General features: G+C 35.6%; 1 protein-coding gene across 2 annotated transcripts in view; it reads left to right on the top strand.

The window, feature by feature from the left end:
- Positions 1–16,272, top strand: part of SKA2 (spindle and kinetochore associated complex subunit 2) — a 31,135-nt gene that overhangs the window by 1,553 nt on the left and 13,310 nt on the right. For both annotated transcript variants that reach the window (XM_027517187.1, XM_027517186.1), the window contains exon 2: positions 15,700–15,786. In XM_027517187.1, coding sequence (XP_027372988.1) covers positions 15,700–15,786 — 87 coding nt within the window. The remainder of the gene's footprint in view (positions 1–15,699; positions 15,787–16,272) is intronic.

The raw sequence follows: 16,272 nt of genomic DNA, 5'->3' as shown, positions 1-16,272 counted from the left end.
GTTTGTTAATTCTTATTGTTAACGGTCTTTTAAAAAAAATCCTAGTTTTTTCCTCCTCCAAATGGATATTTCTGCCTAATTGTAAGGAGCTAAATGATACTAATTGTGCTTTTAACAGTTTTTTTTCCCCTTCAATTTGGCTTTTAATTTTGAGGTACCAATGAAGTCTTTTCTGACTTTGCATTAGAGTCAATAGTTTCACAGGACATGGTTTAGATTGAACACATTATTTTAAGGGGAAAACAATGATGTGTACATCTTGAAAAAAATAGGTTTTAGAAAACTATGAGGTAGCCAGACTCTTAATTTAAACTTTTAGATGTTTGAATGATGTAGTTTTTTAAAGTTCTTTTTATGAGAGAAAGAGAAGAAAGCAAGTCTTCTTGAATCCCTTTTAACTGAGTCATAACTTTTTTTGCTGTTCAAATTCTTTGTTTCCATAATCATGGAAACAAAATTGTTTAAAAAGTGTATCTGAACTGTTATAGTTGTATTATTATTGTTTTGTACTGATTGGGTAGTATAAAATAGGATAGCTCATATTTAGATTTGCCATGTGCTTTTAGAAAAAAATGTTTTATCTGTGAATGGTTTATTTTCTAAGATTCCAAAGGTAAATGATTTCCTGTGTAATCCTCTGATTTTTGGTTTTATAATGGATTTGTTGAGGAATCAATGTTGAATATTTAATAAATGAAATAGAATACATATTATCTAAGTTTGAAAAAAAAGTATTTAATTTTTGAGACAAATATCCTCATCTCCCCCCCCCCCCCCCCCAGGGTTTTAACTCCTGATTCAGAAAATTAAACATTTATTTTTAAATACTGTTTTAAAAGCCTGAAGCTTGGCTAGCAGAGTTGAAATACTCTAATATCTGAGATAATGTGACCTAGGATTTGAGGTCAAGACACTCATGTTCCAGCTGTCCTGAATTTATGTTTATTTCTTAGGCTCAATCCAACCAAGTAGATGACCTGGATCACTTAAGGGAAGGTTGGTTAAAAATAATGGAAAGTGTTTTGCATCAATCCTCATTATTAATGGAGGAATAAGCTCATTGTAGGGTAATCTTTGTTCTCTAACTTTCTTCCCTTCACTTTTTGCTTTAGTGTTATTTGTCTAGTGTCCTTCTTTTGTGATAAGGCTAATGATTATGCACAGAAGGTATTATGATACTATGATATTATTCTATTTCTGGGTGTACATCTGAATGGTTTCTTACCATTTAAAAGGTTAGGATGTTAATTGGCTAGAATACAAGGAAATCTGATTCTTAAATCTGAAGAGTCTTCTCCTCCCATTATTATTTTCTCTTTGATTTTTCTCAGCTTGAAGGAAATCTTATATTTAAGATGTTTTAGGGGTTAACTGAAATTTTAAAATCCCCTTTCATAGCATTCAGTTAAGTAGTGCTAACAGTATCATGTTTGTGACATTGATTTCCTGAAAGTCTGTAAATTCTTGAGATAGGCAAATGCTTTTTGTATTGTAGTTTAGAGTCCAGAGAGATAGATTGGGTTTATAGAAATTGGGAAACTTATTTTACTTTTTATTTGTTTTCTTTGGTAATCTTACTGTTTTGTGTGGCAGTTCATCAGTCAGTTGCTATGGGGGCACTAACCAACACTTCTCAGCAGAACAGAAATATTTTCACAACTTTGCTTTAGTAGTAATTATAAGCTGTTCTGTTAATACCGGTTCTAAGGTATTAGCAACACCCATGTTAGTAACTTACACAGCTTATGATTTATTTACAAAATCCCTTTCTATATCTGCACATGGTTCAGTTTGAGTATTAATCATAGGTTAGTCGTAAAAAAAATACCACCTTGATATTTAAAGCCTAGTCTTTTTTTTTTTTTTTTGACATTGATATAAATGTTCTTAGGGTTTGGATGTCTTCTGTCCAAAGTGGCAACCCTTCTTTGTATTCTTCTCACGCTGAAGCTTCAACTGATGCAGGATGCTTTTATGTCTTTCCTACCTATTACTGCTAACGAATGCTCTGACTTTATTGCACTACTGTACTTTACAGCTAGCAGTGCAATAGTATTGTCAAAGCATCTGAAAGCAGAACATACACCAGAATTTTGATTCTTGCCTTACATCTTCAGTGTCTGTGAGTAATTTAGTGTAACCTGTGTTGCTGAAAACTATATTAACAAGAGTATATGTTTTAGAAAGTAATAATTTGAAAAAATAAGTTTTCAAATAATTAAAAATTCACTACTGTAATGCATTATGAACCACATCGAGAGAACACATTTTATAGCTAACGTCATTATGACTTGTCTAAACACGTAGTACTTTGTTATTTGATTCTTTCTGTTATAGATTTGGATAGGTTCTGCCTACTCTCAGGTTTTATTGAGTTTGAAGATGAATTAGTAAGTGATGAAAACAATCTCTGTTGTATATTTCCTCTGGTAACCTGCCTCATCTTAATTGGTGTTAATTTTGTGTATTGTTTAGTAGTAAATGCTTGAGTTTAAAACTTTAGAATGCATGTTTTAAGGTTCTTTTTGTAATTGTGAGATACAATAAAATGTGAATCCATCACTTCTGTTTTTGTAATCAGTTTGAGATATAATTTACATAGAGTAAAACTCAACAGTTCTAGTTGTACAGTTTGATGAGTTTTGACACATGTATAGTCATGTAACTACTGCCACAGTTATGATATGCCATAAAAATTACTCTTATAACCCTTTGCAATAAACCTCCTCCCAAACTCTCTGGCAACCACCAATCTCCAGTTTTGCCTTTCCTAGAAGTTCATAAAAATGAAATTATATACACAAAGCTTCAAGTCTTTTGTGTCTGGCTTTTTGCACTTAGCATGATGCTTTTAAGATTCACCCATATTGTATGTATGTATTAGTAGTTGCACCATTTTTATTGATGAGTAGCATTCTGTTGTTTAGAATATCAGAAATTATTTATCTGTTCACCAGATTATGCCCGTGATGTTATTTCCAGATTTTGTCTATTATGAATAAAGTTGTTTAAACATTATAATACAAGTCTTTTATGGACATAATGTTTTTGTTTCTGTTGGGTAGCATCATAAAAGTATGATCTTATAAGAAACTGCTAAAATATTTTTCAAAGCTCTGTCTTAGGGTTCTAGTTTCTCCAATTCCTCACCAAGATTTAGTTAATATTGTCAGCCTTCATTTTAGCCATTCTAGTAAGTGTGTAGTGGTATCTCATCATAGTCCTAATTTGTGTTTCCTTAATGGTTAATGATGTTGAACATCTTTTCATGTGCTTATTTGAAGTTGGTATATCTTTAGTGAATATATGTTAAAATCTTTTGCCTACTTTTAAATTGAGTTTTGTCTTTGTATTAATACAAAAGTCCTTTAATTTTATCTATTTGCTTTCTCACTGTCTTAACAATATTGAGTCTTCTGATACATGAACATTCTTCTGATACCCTTCTGATACAGGTCTTACTTAATTTCTTTTATAGCCTAGTGTGATTTCTCTTGGTGTTCTGTATCTTAAAAGTAGAACAAGAACAGTAATTATATAATGTGTGTTGTAAATACATTGAATTTCAGAAAAAAATTAAGGTGTTAAGCAAATATCCTTAAAAGATGGCTAGGAGAATAGATAACAGGAAAGAAAGATACCTGAGATGATAGGGATGAATACAAGGACATTATTTGTAGGGGATGAAGAACACGATTGCTCACATAAAACCACTTAATTCTAAATTTTATTTATAAAATCTCTTTCTGAATTACCTTACCTGGCTTCAAGTGTAGCCGTTTTCCTCTTCTTTGGTTTTAATTTCCTGCTATTCACTAGTGGGCTCTTAGAGCAGCGGGTAGAAGTTTGTGTTTTGTTTGTTTGTCTTATGCTGCCTGGCATGTGGGACTGAACCTGTGCCCCCTGCAGTGCAAGTGCAGAGTCTTAACCAGTGGACCTCCAGGGAAGTCCCAGAATTTTGTATATTTTAATAATGAAAGATATTACCTGGGGAGGGACTAAAAGACAAAACTGCTAATTTGAAAACTTTTCTTCTTCCTTGGAGCAAAGTAAAAGTTTTAAAACAAACAAAAAACTTTGTTAGTCAAACATAAGCAAAGATTCATCATTAAGAATATCCCAGATACGGACTTCCCTGGTGATCCAGAGGCAACGATTCTGCACTCTCAATGCAGTGGGTCTGAGTTTGATCCCTGGTCAGGGAACTAAATCCCACATGCTGAAATTAAAGATACTATATACCGCAACAAAGATTGATGAGTCTATGCCTTGCGACTAAGACCTGGTGCAGCCAAATGAATAAAGAAATATTTTTTAAAAAGAATATCCTAGATAAAATTTATTCTTAATTTCAGAAGGTTATACTTCTGATTTATCTTAATGTATAGCATTTTAAAAGTCCTTGGTTCATTGTTTTGTTCTCATTTTTCCAAATTTTTATTTGTCTATTTATTATTGACTGTACTGGTCTCCATTGCTTTGCATGAGCTTTCTCTCTTGCTGCACGTGGCGGCTTCTCACAGTTGTGGAGCATAGGGGTGTAGGCTACAGGAGTCGCAGCACATGGGCTCAGTAGTTCTAGTTCCGGGAGGTACATTGGAAAGAGGCACCTAACCTGGGGAAGGTTTCTTGTTAGAGGTAAGATATAATCTGAGACTGGAAGGGTGAGTAGGGATTAGCCAGCGAAGGAAACGGGAAATGTTCCAGGCAAAGGAAACAGTGCGTGTTCAAGTCCAGAGGTGCTACCCACGTGGGGGGAAGCTGCACGTGGTTCAGTAGTGTTGAGATGGTTGAAATGGGGAGCAAGAGGGTTGAGATGAAGAACCAGTAAAATAAATTCTAGCTATTACGTTGAAAACCTTCACCATACTCTATAACATTCCTAAACATCTAAAATTATTATAAATATTCATGTTCTGTAGTAGTCATGAACCTATGTTCCTTAATTTTAAAAAATTTTCCATGTAAACGTCTCTAGTTTTGGGTAAATTAGAGGGAAATTTAGTGACTTCTGACCAAATCATTATATATTGATTTTTGTGTTCTGTAGTCTTTATTGCCCTATTTATTTATAAGGCCTGTTCAAGGAGGATGTGTGACCTGGAGTGAAATCTTACCAGGCAACTCACAGAACTACAGTCAGGAAGAGAGTCATCAACTCAGCCCTGCCTAGAGCTCCTGAACCCAAGTCAAGCGGCAGATTCATGAGAATAAATTATTGTTGTTTTTAAGCCACTGAGTTTCAGGTTCCACAGTTTTGAAGTGTGTTGCTTTAATCTAGGCTGCCATTTGAATTTTAAAACTTACTATATTCTTTTGCTAGCATGTTGTCTCATCCATTTTTAGCAGTGTAGTCTGCTGCTGCTGCCAAGTCGCTTCAGTCGTGTCCGACTCTGTGCGACCCCACAGACAGCAGCCCAGCAGGCTCCCCCGTCCCTGGGATTCTCCAGGCAAGAACACTGGAGTGGGTTGCCATTTCCTTCTCCAATGCAGGAAAGTGAAAAGTGAAAGTGAAGTCGCTCAGTCGTGTCCGACTCTTAGCGACCCCATGGACTGTAGCCTACCAGGCTCCTCCATCCATGGGATTCTCCAGGTGAGAACACTGGAGTAGGGTGCCATTCCCTTCTGCAGTGTAGTCTAGCTGTGTGTTAATATTATCTCATGAGTAAAAGAAACATTGTGTTTGACCTTAATGAGTAACCAAGGATAAAGCATGTAAAGGGATGGTGCTGTGCAAGTTTCTCTTTCTGGTCCTGAGCTTGATGACATTTAGGGATACCTCAATTTAGGGTTGTCAGACTTAGTAAATGAAAATATAAATTGTCTGGGAATTCCTGGTGGGCCAGTGGTTAAGATTCCGTGCTCTCCAAATGAAATAACTGACAAAGGATTAATTTCTGAAATACATAAGCAGCTTATACAACTCAATACCAGAAAAACAAACAACCCAGTCAAAAACTGGGAAACAGACATTTCTCCAAAGCCACACAGAATCTATACTCAACATCGCTCATTATTAGAGAAATGCAAATCAAAACTATGATGAGATATTACCTCACAAAGGTCAGAATGGTCAACATCCAAAAGTCTACAAACAATAAATGCTAGAGAGGGTTGGACAAAAGGGAACGCTCTTGCACTGTTGGTGGGAATGTAAATTGATACAGCCACTATGGAAGACGGCATGGAGATTCCTTAAAAAACTAGGAATAAAAGCACCATAATGACCCAGCAATCCCACTCCTAGGCATATACCCTGAGGAAACCAAAATTAAGAGACACATGTATCCCATTGTTCATTGCAGCACTGTTTACAGTAGCTAGAACATGGAAGAAACCTAGATGCCCATCGACAGATGAATGGATAAAGAAGTTGTGGTACATATACACAATGGAATATTACTCAGCCATAAAAAGAAATGCATTTGAGTCAGTTCTAATGAAGTGGATGAACCTAGAACCTATTATACAGAGTGAAGTAAGTCAGAAAGAGAAAGATAAATATTGTATTCTAACATATATACGGAATCTAGAAAAATGATACTGAAGAATTTATTTGCAGGGCAGCAATGGAGAAACAGACATAGAGAATAGACTATGGACGCAGGGAGAGGGGAGGAGAGGGTGAGATGCATGGAAAGAGTAACATGGAAACATATTACTGTATGGAAAATAGATAGCCAATGGGAATTTGCTGTATGGCTCAGGAAACTCAAACAGGAGCTCTGTATCAACCTAGAGGGGTGGGATGGGGAGGGAGATGGGAGGGAAGTTCAAAAGGGAGGGGATATTTGTATACCTATGGTTGATTCATGTTGCGGTTTGACAGAAAACAACAAAATTCTGTAAAGCAATTATCCTTCAATAAAAAAAAAAAAAAAGATTCTGTGTAAGGTCCTGGATTCAATCTCTGGTTGAAAACTGAAATCCTACAAGCTGTCTGGCCAAAGAAAAAAGAAAAGATGCCCCGTTAAATTTGAATTTCAAATAGGCAATAGGAAATTTTTTAGTATAGTTATGTCCAGATATTGCATGGGATGTACTTAGAAAATTTTTTTATTGTTTATCTGAGATTCAGGTTTAACTGAGTGTCCTGTATTTTATGTATCAAACACCCTTTCAGAATGCATTTTCATACAGTTATGAACAGAGTACATTAGATTATCATATTTATTGGTCAAATAATTACCAGTTATGACTTCTTATATCTACTGTGTATGAGGAACTGTGCTAAGCAAAGGTTAATATATGAGCCATCAGGAGAGACATAAATCACAAAAAATCTACATGAAGCAAGAAGCACAAGATGCTGTGTCTGAACAAATATAATCTCTGTCTTCTATAGTCTTTTAGCCCAGTACATAGATAATACAGACAAATATATTTGTATTGGGTGAGTGGGAGGAGGTAGAAGATAACTTCAAAAGAGATTTCTCTCTTATATAAAAGCATATTTGTTATGAAAACTTTCAGAAATCCAGATTTAACCTTTGTTTTATTCCCTGGGGAAGGGACAATTTACGACTACAATTTACTAGAAGTCGTCACAGATGTAGATGACAAACTTACGGTTACCAGGGGATAGGGTAGAGGGAAGCGATAAATTGAGAGATTGGGATTGTCATATACACACTATAATATATAAAATAGATAACTAATAAGAATTTGCTGTATAGCAGGGGGAACTCTACTCAATACTTTGTAATGGCCTAGATGGGAAAATAATCTAAAAATAAAGTGAATATATGTATAACTGATTCACTTTGCTGTATACCTGAAACTACCATAACATTGTAAATCAGCTATACTTAACGATAAAAGTTTTCAAGAAGAGTTTGTAAATCAAAGTTAAAAAGAAAAGGAAGGGATAGTTATCTTGCTTTTTATGTGTTCAGGCAATATGCTTAGCATTTGGATCTCAAAAGCAATCACTTTTTTTTTTTTAATTAAAAAAAAAAAGCAGATTATCTCTTGGAACTTAACATACATACTGCACTCAGCCCCTCAGCCCCAATCTTTAGGAGTTCACAGGTTCCGTTTAGTTGGCAATCTACTTTGTTGCCTTATCGTTGACACTAAGACAAGCTACATTTTTACAGTGACAGTTATTCATTTATTTTTCTTTAGGCTATGGATCCTTCAAGGAGCTTCATCTCACCAGAATAATGTAGACAGATCCATAAAATTGCCAAATATCAAGTGGGGATTTATAGAACCTTGCCCCAATAAGATCACGGGATATCTGCTATTCAGAGGTTCAAATGATTTGACATTAAATGATGAGACATCATTAATCTTGCATCCTTTTATACAGATTGTGTAAAAATTGCTACCAAAGATGTATTCCCTCAAGATTATACTAAGTTTTTGCTGTAGGTATTTACATTATTCTAATTGTGGTCTGCAGTTTAGCAATGTACCTGTTTTGTCATATTTGATGACATTCTGACTTTATACTCTGAAGACAGTATGTCATGAATATTTGATATATACATATAAAACAATATTATACCCCATTACACAATATTATTCTCTATATATTACATATAAATATGTATTTAAGACATCACCGACTCGATGGACATGAGTTTGAGTAAGCTCCAGGAATTGGTGATGGAGAGGGAAGCCTGGTGTGCTGCAGTCCATGGGGTCGCAAAGAGTCAGACACGACTGAACAACTGAACTGAACTGAAGAGCATGCTATTTACCAGGTGCTGCTAGAGAGTAATGATTTTTAAAAATAACAGTAAGGCAACTTCCAGGTAGACCAGTGGTTAAGAATCTGCCTTCCAATGCAGGAGATGCAGGTTCCATCCCTGGTCAGGGAACTGAGATCCTACATGCTGCAGGACAACTAAGGCATTCTGCCCACAGCAACCAGAGAAGCTCCCAAGCTCAAGAACCCTTGTTCCACAAGGCAGACCCAGAGCAGCCAAAGTAAAACAACATAAAGTGATTGAAAAACATAAATTAACCAAAAAAAAAAAAAAAAAAAAGCAGTGAAATTCAGTGTGGCTGCGGTGTAAAATATGAAGTTTCAGTGAGAAAATTTAAATTTTTAAAAATTTTATTGGAGTATTTATTGATTTACAGTGTTGCGTTAGTTTCCCCTGTACAGCAAAGTGAATCAGTTATACATGTACATATGGAGAGAATGTTAATTTTTTGTGAAGAATCATACTAAGAGTTGAAAGTAATTTCACAGGCATTGAGAAACTAATGATCTTTAAGTGAAGAGTGACAGTATGCAGAATGTGAGTGCGTGCATGTTTAGTCACTCCATCGTGTCCAACTCTTTGTGTCTGCAAGGACTCTAAGCCAGGCTCCTCTGTCCACGGGATTCTCCAGGCAAGAATACTGGAGTGGGTTGCCACTGTCTTCTCCCGGAGATCTTCCTAATCCAGGGATCCAACCCTACGGCTTCTGCCATGGCAGGCGGATCCTTTACCACTGAGCTGTTACACTTAAAAAAATAGTTATTATACGTGTAATACATATTCATTGTAATTTAATTAGAAGACAGATATGCAAAAGGAGAGAAAGACCCAACAATTCCATGACAATTAAGACTGTGTTGTAGGGGCTTCCTTGGTGATCCTGTGGTTTAAGAATCCACAGGGGACTCGGGTTTGAGCCCTGGTCTGGGAAGATTCCGCATGCCGAGGAGCAGCTAAGCCCGTGTGCCACAACTTGTGAGCCCACGTGCTACAACTACCGAAGCCTGTGTGCCTAGAGCCTGGGCTCTGCAGCAAGAGAAGCCACCGCAATGAGAAGCCAGCACCCTGCAAGGAAGGGTAGTCCCCACTTGCCTCAACTAGAGAAAGCCCGAGTACAGCAACAAAAGACCCACCACAGCCAAACAATAAACAATTTAAGAAAAAGACTGTTGTATATAGCTTCTGTTGTAGGTGTATTTTTAACTGTTTTTTCTAAACCAGGTTCATTCTATATATTATGAATATCTGTTCCTTGTAGTCCAGTATATGTCCATAGCACAGTTAACATAAATAACCTAAGATTCTGAAAACTTAAAAAAAATTCAATAGAATACTTTAACTGATAAAATCAGCCTTATGTGTACTACCCTCATAATTGTCCCATAAAAACCTGCAGAATAGGAACTGATGCGCCTGAAACTTCACGCTTTCTTCTGCCTTGATATTGTTATTTGCCTGAAACAACATGTCTGTAACTGGGTGCTTGTGCATATTGCTATTGCTGCTTCTCTGTTTCAGACAAGCATAGACATGTGTTTGTTCTGTCTGGAAGAGACTGGATAATAGCTCTCTAGCAGAAATATACAACAAAACAATTGTGATTATGTAGACATTAGAAGTGGCCCTCAACTTGCTAAGAGCTTGAAATATTTCTTCTTAAAACAGGCTTTAGAGGGTGGTTGGATTCCCAGGCTATTCTTTCAAGTGAGTGAACTTTAATCTCTTCCCTTTTGTCATTGAACATTAGTCTGTATGTTAAAAACTCGGGATATAAAAGTGGAAAGACAAGGGTCTTGTCAGCAAGAGACTTGAAATCAAAATGGGGATACTACCATGCAAACAAATGATTGTAATATAAGACATGAAACGAGAAGCCTTAACCATGAAAAGAAAAATGAAAGTAGATAAAGGTGTTTCTAAATTTATTGGAGAGAGGAGAATGTAAGGAAAGGCATGCTTTAAGTAGATTCTTTGGTTGATAATACAGCTAACCTGGATCTAGGAGTATTAAAATAGCTAATTCTCCCTTAAAACGTGTCTAAGGAAAATGTATTTCTAAGCTCAGCTACTGAGTCCAGAATATACCTCTACCAACTCCTCTTACCAACGAAGGCAAGAACCTTCGTTTTCCTGTGTTTTGATACTGTTGAGACAGGCTTTCTCACAAGAGGATGTGTTTGGAGCTGGTCCTTCTGAAAGGGAGCATTATTGTGGCAGTGGGAATCTGTGGGTTGCTTGTAAAGAGGAAATATTTTTTAAACTGTACTGCAGTTGTATCCTGCTGTGAAATATTTTAGTGGTATGTAATATAGTGTGCCTTTTATCTAAAGCCTTAAGCTGGATATAAAAACCAGTACTACAGAATGTTATATACTTGTGAAATACGGGGCATGCTCTTTAAAACTCTAAATTATTTCCTAAATTGTTCTTTTACTTACTCGTATGGTTTCTTCTGTACAACCACAGTGTGTTTCCAAGGATATCCAATTGTCAGGATGTAATTTGGTTGTCTTTGGGAATTTAACATTGATTTCCATGGACTTTTCCTAGCTAAATTGCCTATTTTTATTTACCACTTTTGGGATTAATATAAAACTTTTCCCATTTATTTTTATTACTGAGTTAGAGGAAAACTGTGAATATGAAATATGAATGTCTTGGGCTTTAAAAAAAAATTCACGTTTTATTTTAAATATTCTAATATGTCTAAAAATAAGACAGATAGCTAAAACTAATTAAATAGCAACTACACTGTTTTTCAAGGCTTCCCAGAAGCTAATCTATAACTGAGGAGGGTTGTGAATGAAGTTCAGCAATATCATTTTGTTCTATTAATGAGACACTAATGAGTTTTGGAGGCTGTCATAATTGGTTAGTAAATTTCCTACAGTGTAACTGAAAATTTTCCTGTTTATTACCAGATCCTAGAACCCTATCGATATTGTCTCTGCTGTGTAAATAGCTCTGAGTAGTGCAATATTGCTTATAGGGTTTTGGTGTTTGGGAAGAACAATGGGCATGTTGCAGAAACAATGTAGCTGAAACGGAAGCAACAGTCATTTTCGTTTAGGAATAAAATAGTAGAAGCTAGTTTTTAATACAGACATTAAAATCTTTAACTCAAATGTCAAATTTTTATGTGTTAGAAGAAACACTTTTCTTAATTTTAACATTTTGATAAATTAAACCTTGTTTTATTGTAGTATAATGAAATAATAGAATTTTATTGTTGGAAGGGAGTAGATTTCCAACTCATTTAATAGGAGAGACTCAGAGAGACAGAAGATACTGGAGGCCACATAACTGTTAGTGAGACCAGGGCTAGAATTTCTGCCACGTATCTCAATCCTCTTATTTTCTTTTTTTCAGTACCGTACTAGCAGGTTGTATTCAGAGAGAATTTTTTAATGGACTAAGTGCAGATTTAAAACAAAAAAAAAAACAACTTTCCATTTAATGTTGGTTTTCCCCCCATCTGTGTGATTCTCTTTGGCTTTGATGTCATGTATAACTTTGGTCTAACTACATAAAACAAGAGTAATGAAAATAGAAGTAGAGGGAAGTCACTTAGACTGTCTTCTTCGTTTATAAAATGAAGGGTTCAGATGAGAGAATCTTCACTGTTTCTCTGTTTCTCAACATTGCATTGACATCCTTTTTGCTTTTTTGTCCCTGTTTAATCTATAGCCTGGGCTTTCGTTGTGGCTTAGCTGGTAAAAAATCTGCCTGCAATGCAGGAGACCTGGGTTTGATCCCTGGGTTGGGAAGATCCCCTGGAGAAGGGAAAGGCTACCCACTCCAGTATACTGGCCTAGAGAATTCCATGGACTGTATGGGATTGCAAAGAGTAGGACACGACTGAGCGACTTTCACTTCACAAGCAATAGTCCACTGACTTGCTAATAAGTAAATACTTCCCCTAGGTATTATCACAAAATATTCTCTTCAGTTGTTCAAGGAGGGTAACATTCTACTCTCAAACCGTTGTTTCTCCTATATTTTAAAAAGAGGTTTTGGACTTAGCTGGCAGTCCAGTGGTGAAGGTCCACGCTTCCACTGCAGGGAGCACTGGTTCTATCCCTGGTCTAGGAAGACCCCACATCTACATGCCATAAGGCGCGACCAAAAACCAAAACAAAAGGTTTTAAATTGTGGTTAAATACATATAACATAAAATTTACCATTTTAACCACTTAAAATGTGGACTCAAAATAGAACTCAGCAGCCTATGTACATTCTCATTGTGCAACCATCGCCACCGCCCATCTCCAGAGCTTCATCATTGCTAAACAAACTCTGCATATGTTAAACAATGACCCCCTATTCCCTGCACCCCCTGTCTTTAAAAATCTGTTTAAAATTCTGTTTGTTCTCTGAAATATTTTCCAAATAAAAGTATGGGCATATTACTTAAAGGGGAAATGGAAGAAAATTTTAAAGACTTTTTGGAAGCAGTGATGTACATATAAATGCAGCAGTTGTGTGAAAGTGGGAAGTCCTGAATTTTAGCATTTGCCAGCTTTCCTGTTGTGTATTTTTCCACCCTATCTGATTTCAGGTTACCAGCAGGATGTCACAGAAAATGGAGCTGGAAAGACATGCAGTAGTAGCATGTGATATATTCCTACTGTATAGATATGATAGGGCTCAAGAGCATAGATGAGTAAAATTAGTAAAACTAGGAAATTTGGGGTTTTGTGTATGTATTTTTTTCAATAATTTAATTGTACATTTAATAATTTAATTTTTAGTGATGCTCTTGTTTAACAATGGGCTTACAAGAATTCCTAAAAATTTAGCGGGCTCCATCATGCTGTTGATTGGAAGCATACTCTTTGGTATCTTATTAAAATATAAATTACTTAAGAGAAGGAACACTTCTTTAAGGTACTGTTCGGTGGTTTTTAGTACCTTGTGGACCTCCAGGCATTATATGAAGCCATAGCTGAAACCACTGTCTTGAGGAGAAGACTTTGTAAAACGGACTATGGGATTATGCCAGTTAAATTTAAGCAGAGCTAAACTATCAAGTTTAAAAACATATAGGCTTAAGAATATCAGGTTAAGGGCTCCTAGAATAGAGATTCTATTTTAAGGTAGCCCTGGATGGAGTAACGAATCCCATAATCCTAAGAACTTTGTAGTAACTATTAGGTTAGTTTAAAACATTAGTTTTAAAATCTTTTATTTAAAGTTATGCTTTAGAATGTTGTATAAGACCTCAAATTACACATAAAGCTACAGAATTATGGTCTATTCCAGCAATTAAATCAGGTCTTCAGTGCTTAGAGCCTTTGCTTAATTGATTTGTCTTCCTCCCACTTCCTCTCCCTACTCTCCATCCACATGTGAAGGAAAAGTTAATTCTTGAGCATATTTTAATATGGGAAATTATACCAACAGGAATTTCTTTACATATATACATATATTAATACATATATAGTAATAGTATGCTTAAAGAAGTCTAATTATTGATAGATTTAATCATGGCAGCTAATGTAACAAGTATATAAGACAAATGAAATGCCTCCACTTTTGGAAAACATTTTAAATACTTTTTAGACAAAGAACTGGAGAAGGAAATGGCAACCCACTCCAGTATTCTTGCCTGGAGAATCCCAGGGACAGAGGAGTCTGGTGGGCTTCCGTCTATGGGGTCGCACAGTCGGACACAACTGATGTGACTTAGCAGCAGCAGCAGCAGCAAAGAACTAATACATTTGTTTTTCTGATTCAGCAACTCCTTGATGTTAGAGATGCAAATCAGACTGATTCCTGGGAAATTTTTTTAAAACAAAAACTGACTTTTTTCCCTTCTATTTCTACTCTAAAAGTTTTTGGTTGTAAAAATTGAATGTTATTAATTGAAGTTTTCTGATCAAATTTAGGCCAATGATGAGAAATTATTAGTGATGGAAGATTTAGTTTATCTCTTTCTGAACTTTGTTCAATAATGACAGCTTCTGACTTTAGAAGCATTTTAACTTCTGAGAACCTTTTTTTCTTATTCTACATTCCAAAGTAGAACCCTTGGTTTACTTTTTGTATAATAAAAATATCTGTATAGCACTTCTCATTAGATCTAAGAACTACTTTTTGTTGGTTTTACCCTTCCCATTAAGGCTTTACATTTTCAAGAATCAATCTTTAGTCCAGAGCTTAAGCTGACAGACAGGTCTGAACTGTGTCCCTAAAGCAGTCTCCTCAGCTGTGGGCTAGGAATGGGAGACCTTCCCTGAGGAAATCACGTTTTACCTTTCAGAGTAAACTCAAAGGACCATGGTTGTTTCCCTGATAAATTCAAGGCAGTACATGCTTTAAGATCTTGTAAAAGATGTAGAATTCTCCCAAATTAAGAATAATTTGTAGATTATGTCACATTCAGAGATAAACCACTGTTAATAATAATATATATGCTTCCCAACTTTTCCATATGAACACACATGTATTTTACAGCCTATGGCAGTTTTCCCCCTTTTTCTCCCTTAGAAGTTTACTGCAGATAAAGGTTCCACGCTAGTACCCAGGTTAAATAAATTGTGCTTACTTGGCCTGCTGCGCCATTATTATATTGTATGTAGCTTTTCTTGTGTAATTTATGGCTCTTTAAGCCTTCTAGTTCTGGCCTGTGTGGCACGTATTTATAGTTCTTTGGTTAATAGGGCTGTAAATTGTGTTAACAGCCTGAGTATCCCTAAAAATAAATTTGTTCTGTGCTTTAACTTGAAACCACATATCCTTCCAGAGGTAGAAAAACTGCCTAATTGATGAGTGTGGTGGTAATTCCTGAAGCCATTGTTAATTCTTAGTAGAGCATGGGTATTCCAGATGATGGAAGTTTAATATACTTTCCTATTTTCCTATTTTCAAAATTAGTATATATAATATTAAAAATATAAAGAGAAAAGAAAGAACAGCTATAGTATCATGTTTTGTGAAACGTCTTTTGGTTCGTGAACTAATGATCTGTGCTGATCTCTAGTTCCAGAAAGCTGACTCTGATCTGGACTACATTCAGTACAGGCTGGAATATGAAATCAAGACTAATTATCCTGATTCAGCAGGCAAGGTAATCTGCAAAAGAAATATCTTTTTAACAGAATATTTTATTAAAAGATTTTCTGGTAGTATTTCTAATAGTAGAGTATAACATTTACATTATTAAGGATTACATTCTTAGAATCCTTTTGTGTTGGAAGTTAGGTCACAGAATATTGGAGAGATTATACTCATAGTAAAGGAAATGTGTGGCTCCTCTTTTATTTTTAAACTGTAAACAAGAATTATTGAGTCTAAATGTGTAAACAACTGTGGAAGCCTCTGAAATTGTGAAAGAATATAGATACTTTTAGGGCAGTGGTTAACTAAGAGGGGAGAAATCCTAGCTGTCATGATATTCTCTGAGGAAGATGATGATACATAGACTATTTGTATAAAATTATATACTTATTCTAAGTTTAGATTGACTAGAAATACTGTTTATAAGTCATAAAGTTATAACTACATGTACACATGCCTATAGAGATAAAGAAATTTTTAAGCCTTGTCTGTTAAC

This window comes from Bos indicus x Bos taurus, chromosome 19 (assembly GCF_003369695.1).
Source record: "Bos indicus x Bos taurus breed Angus x Brahman F1 hybrid chromosome 19, Bos_hybrid_MaternalHap_v2.0, whole genome shotgun sequence".
Classification (NCBI taxonomy): Eukaryota; Metazoa; Chordata; class Mammalia; order Artiodactyla; family Bovidae; genus Bos; species Bos indicus x Bos taurus.
The sequence above is the reverse complement of the archived record's forward strand: the minus strand, read 5'-3'. Positions and strand labels throughout refer to the sequence as shown.